This window comes from Melanaphis sacchari, unplaced genomic scaffold (genome assembly GCF_002803265.2).
Source record: "Melanaphis sacchari strain LSU unplaced genomic scaffold, SCAv2.0 Contig91_pilon_pilon, whole genome shotgun sequence".
Classification (NCBI taxonomy): Eukaryota; Metazoa; Arthropoda; class Insecta; order Hemiptera; family Aphididae; genus Melanaphis; species Melanaphis sacchari.
Window position 1 is genome coordinate 1,371,310 of NW_020271649.1, and position 4,858 is coordinate 1,376,167.

At 30.0% G+C, this 4,858-nt stretch overlaps 1 protein-coding gene and 1 pseudogene across 1 annotated transcript; one reads left to right on the forward strand and one right to left on the reverse strand.

Moving 5' to 3' along the window:
- LOC112602833 lies at positions 1–2,310 on the forward strand. Its single transcript, XM_025351154.1, has 4 exons — positions 1–103; positions 605–1,165; positions 1,538–1,655; positions 1,833–2,310. The coding sequence occupies exons 1-4, from the start codon at positions 1–3 to the stop codon at positions 2,308–2,310; spliced, it is 1,260 nt and encodes a 419-aa protein (XP_025206939.1).
- A 1,871-nt stretch (positions 2,311–4,181) lies between these two features.
- Positions 4,182–4,858, reverse strand: part of LOC112602834 — a 2,367-nt pseudogene continuing 1,690 nt past the window's right edge.

Genomic DNA, 4,858 nt, shown 5'->3' on the forward strand with positions numbered 1-4,858 from the left:
ATGAAACGTTTTGGCGATATTAGAACATTTTTCACCAATACTTCAAAAAGTATTTCAACAAATAATCAAAATGATTCAATAGAAAATCCAGAAAACAATCCCGGTAACAGTTTTTTATATTTAAATAATTCTGAAAATGAAAGTAATTGTATTGAATTTAATAAGCAAATAAGTAGTAATCCAGTAATAGATTTAGGAAGTTTAGAATCTGGCCCAAAACAGCCAATTTTATCTTATCCATTAAAAAAAATAGGCAAACAGAATCGTTCATTTTCTTGTAAATATTATGAAAAATATTTTTGGGTTGAATATAGTGTTCACCAAGACTCTATATATTGTTTTGTATGTAGACAGTTTGATAACTTAAATACATCAGAAGATATTTTTAAAAAAATTGGTTTTAATAATTGGAAAAAATTAAGTGAAAAATTAGAAAAACATTCTAACTGCAAAAGTCATTGTAGTAGCATAGAAAAATACAATCAATATAAACAATCAAAAATCCATGGTAATGTTCATACTCAACTTTCAGATCAATTTAAAACAGACATTTTAAATAATCAGTTATATATACAAAATATTATTGAAATTATTTTGTACTTAGCTAGACAGGGGCTGGCCTTTAGAGGTCACAATGAAAAACAAGAAAGTTCTAACAAAGGAAATTTTTTAGAATTATGTGAACTATTTTGTAAGTTTGACAGTAATTTTAGAATAAAATATCATACATACTTATCATATACAAGCCATGATATCCAAAATGAAATTCTCAATATTATATCCAATTCAACTATAAAAGTCATAACAAATGAAATTAGAAGATGTGGAAAGTATTCATTAATATGTGATGAGGCACGTTCATTTAAAGAAGAACAATTGAGTTTGTGTGTGAGATATTGTAATGGATTTGAAGTATGTGAACGTTTTATAAAATTTATTGATTGCTCTCAGTCAAGGGATGCAGAAAGTTTGAAAAATATTATTATAAATGAACTAAAACAATTAGAAATAGCTGACATACCCATTGTTGCACAAACATATGACGGTGCTAGCGTGATGTCAGGCGCTGTAGGAGGACTACAAGCTAAGATTAGAGAAAAATATCCAACTGCTGTATACTTTCATTGTGCAGCACATAAACTAGCCTTGGTGGTTACTGACACTTGTAAACATATAAGAAGTTCAATAACTTTTTTTAATTTATTAGAAATGCTTTATATTCATTTTTCTCAACCATCCAGCCACAGTACATTTATTCAAATGCAAAAAAAATTGGGGTTAAAACCACATGAACTTACACAGCTAAGTACTACTAGATGGGCATGTAGGTACAAAAATTGCCATAACGTTAAAATTAATTATCAATCAATAATAAATGCATTAGAAGAAGAAATAAATAATAATAAAAATAAATATGCTGTTGAAGCTGTTGGTATTTTAAAGGGAATAAAAAAAGCACAATTTATTTTTAATTTATTTGTATTTCATGACATTTTATTAACTATTGATCTATTAAGTCAAACATTACAAAAAAAAGATATAACATTAGGCCAAGCAACTTCAGCAATTAATGGTGTAATACAAACTTTACAAGAAAAAAGGTCTGATAAGAATTTTAAACTATTGTGGGATGATATCACTAACTTTTCAAGAAAGTTTGGTGTTTGTTTGAACTATGAAGAATTTTCAAAAAAAAGGAAACCTGTTGAGAATCAATATTTAAAAAGTTCTCTTGTAACTTCTACAATTGGAGCTCATGAAGAGAATTTAACAATTGAAAAATATTGGAAAATTGATGTTTATAATACAATTATTGATAATATCACTAATAGAATGAAAACTAGGTTTTCTGATGAAAGCCTAAAATTGGCAAAATCAATTGATAACTTTTTTATGCTTGATTTTGATGGTTCATTAGAATTCATTGAATATTATAGTGATAACTTAAAGATAAGAAAAGATATATTAAAAGCTGAAATGATGATTGTAAATAATTATTTAAATTCCAAAATCAAAAATTGGACTATTCAAGATTTGTTTTCAACAGTTACATTAGAACTATATCCTAATTTACATAATTTGTTACAAGTGGCACTAAGTATACCAGTAAGCTCAGCTTCATGTGAGCGATCCTTCTCAGCTATGAGAAGGATTAAAAATTGGTTAAGGACTACTATGATTCAAAATAGATTTAGCAATTTGGCAATAATACACATAGAAAATGAATTAGTAAAGACATCAATTGAATCAAAACAGATTCTTGAAGACTTTGCCAAATGTGGTTCAAGAAGAATTCAATTAACTATTTAACATTTTAAAGTAATTTATGGTCCATTACTCATTTATATTTATTTTTTAAATTCTTATTTTATCATGATCAAAATTGGAATCTTTTTTTTTTTTAAATCTAAAATGTATAATATTATTTAATAAAACAGTTAGTTATTTCTTTTACATAAGTTATTTTTTTATTTTACTGTTTATTTTTGTATTTGTAGTAATGTTGAAATACTCTGCAATACATCAATAAATTGTAGTTTATTTGTTCATATTTATATTGATATATAATTAACTGCAACACACTGAACACTGAATGGTTTTTATTTTTAAAATTTATTTTTTTTGTTTTTAAAAACAAATACAAGGTATATTTAAGCAAATAGAAAGTTATTAATAATTATTTTCTTTAAATAATCTAGGGCTTGAGCCCCCTCAACTAAATTTATCAAGCTCCGCCTATGCCCTTACGTAATTCTTCATTATGGTCTAATATTTTCATGGCTTCTGATCGCGCATAAATGCAACGTGATTTTATGAATAATTTACGTGAACAATTATAGAAAAGAAGAGATAATGATGAGAATAATATAATAATAAAATACATCAAAATAACCCCAAATATAATCAATAAAAATCAAAACTTTTAAATAAATTCCAGTTAGATCTAAATATTTACTATCAAAATATCTGAAGCCTAAATAATAAAATTTCTAATTTAAAAACACAAACACCCAATCAATTTACGACCTATATGTATATTTTCAGTGAAACATAATTTACTGATAACACTTCTACATCGGAATTAGGATTAAACGGGTATGAAATATACAGATATTACAGAAACTCACACACTAGTCATCTATCAAAAGGTGGTGACGTATGTAAAAATTTAGGTTTAATAAAACATACATGTAAAATTTGTTCCTAACGTATCCGTTCTTAAAACTCTATATTATACTTTAATTCGATCTCACTTTGATGTCGCCTTATTAATATGGTACACTAACAATATCATCCAAAATCATAGTCTATCTACAGTCCAAAATAACTTTCTTAGATACCTATCATATTAATCTCGCTATGAAAGACTCCCACATTCTGGATATGATATTAATTGTAATCTTTTAAAAATATCGCCTCTAAATATAAGATTTAATATCATAAACTATAAATTTTTGTATAAATTATTACATATTATCTTTGTTCTAAAATCTTCGAGCGCTTAAATATTAGAATCAACCAATCTAACTCCAGAAATTCTTCAATGTTTTATCTTTCACCTATTTCTTCACATTATATGTTATACACTCCTGTTAATGTAATTATGTCTGCAGGTAATTTACTTAAAGATATAAATTTATTTAATATTACCATTATTAATTTCTCATTTTTTTTTTACCTCAGTAACACTTTTATTCCTTCTTTTTAACCTATTTTTAAATAATCCCGTGTGGTTGGTGACAATTAATAATAAAAATATACAACCATAAGACATCTATGAAAAAAAATTGATAAATGATAACAATGCGAAAACTGATAAAAATGTGATAACTAATAACTGATAGAAAGTGCTAAGTATGACGCGAGCGCCGACGGCAAGTGTTGCTGGGTAATGGGTGGTGGTGGTGGTGATGGTGTAGACATTAGAATCCCCCTTTTTATACTACCAATCATAAATAAGGTGACCACAGTAGTAAGAAACGTAACGTATTGTAACGAATTTCGATTATTATCGTATAGATTGTCATTTGTCATTTATCTGGTGATCCACTTAAGAGGTTGTATACCTACACATTTTTTTTAAAGTATTAATTATTTTGAAAATAATATGTTCGACCTTTAAGTTATAAGTGGATCCACTATAGTTATGGCGAGTCATACGATGTAATGATAGATATTATTCATCGTACAACGCGATATTTCCTGTTATTGTGATCTGGGTGTATGATTGATTTGTAAATTCTTTGCACGGATGTGATTTTTGTCCTGTATTTGTCCAAAAGCATTAAATATCTGCGGTTTTCGTTAGGATCGGAAAGAATGCGGTTTTCGGATAAATCAATAAACAGTTCCGCGTTGTCCGCCGTCGTCGGTGCCATTGTCGTTAGAAAACCAGTCGCCAAATAGGTCGCTTGCTGCGGCGGTTGATCCTGTACCTCTTCCGCGCTGATCAATTCAACGTACGTGTGGATGTTATCATCGTTCCACCAGTACTGATCGTAGAAGGTTTCCGTGTGGTAAGTGCGAGACGCCATACGCGTGGACAAGCGTGGCCGGTGAGCCTTTTTAGCACTTTGTCTTTTAATGGCCGCGGCAAATAGTCGGGGAACGTATTTTTCGGCGCCGGTAGGCAACAAGCACTCGTGCACAATGTCGAACGTGCCGAACCTGGAGGCCTGACTCCAGCGACCGTTGTCGACCAGCATCTTGGCCACACTCTGTACTACGGTCCGGGTCAAGCGAGTGGCTGCGGGCGCCGCCAGCCGGTCGCGTTCTTCGTAGTCAGCGGCCAAACACGGGTCGTCAGACACGATGTCGATCAGCCACGGTTTCAAGTCGTCGCCCAACACGAACGTGC

What these genes read in the sequence shown, in the direction of transcription:
- LOC112602833 (XM_025351154.1), top strand. Translation starts at nt 1, where the DNA reads ATGAAACGTTTTGGCGATATTAGAACATTTTTCACCAATACTTCAAAA. An exon ending in AAATCCAGAAAACAATCCCG is followed by an intron (nt 104 to 604) that starts GTAACAGTTTTT and finishes TTTTGTACTTAG; the next exon opens with CTAGACAGGGGCTGGCCTTT. An exon ending in ATCACTAACTTTTCAAGAAA is followed by an intron (nt 1,656 to 1,832) that starts GTTTGGTGTTTG and finishes TATCACTAATAG; the next exon opens with AATGAAAACTAGGTTTTCTG.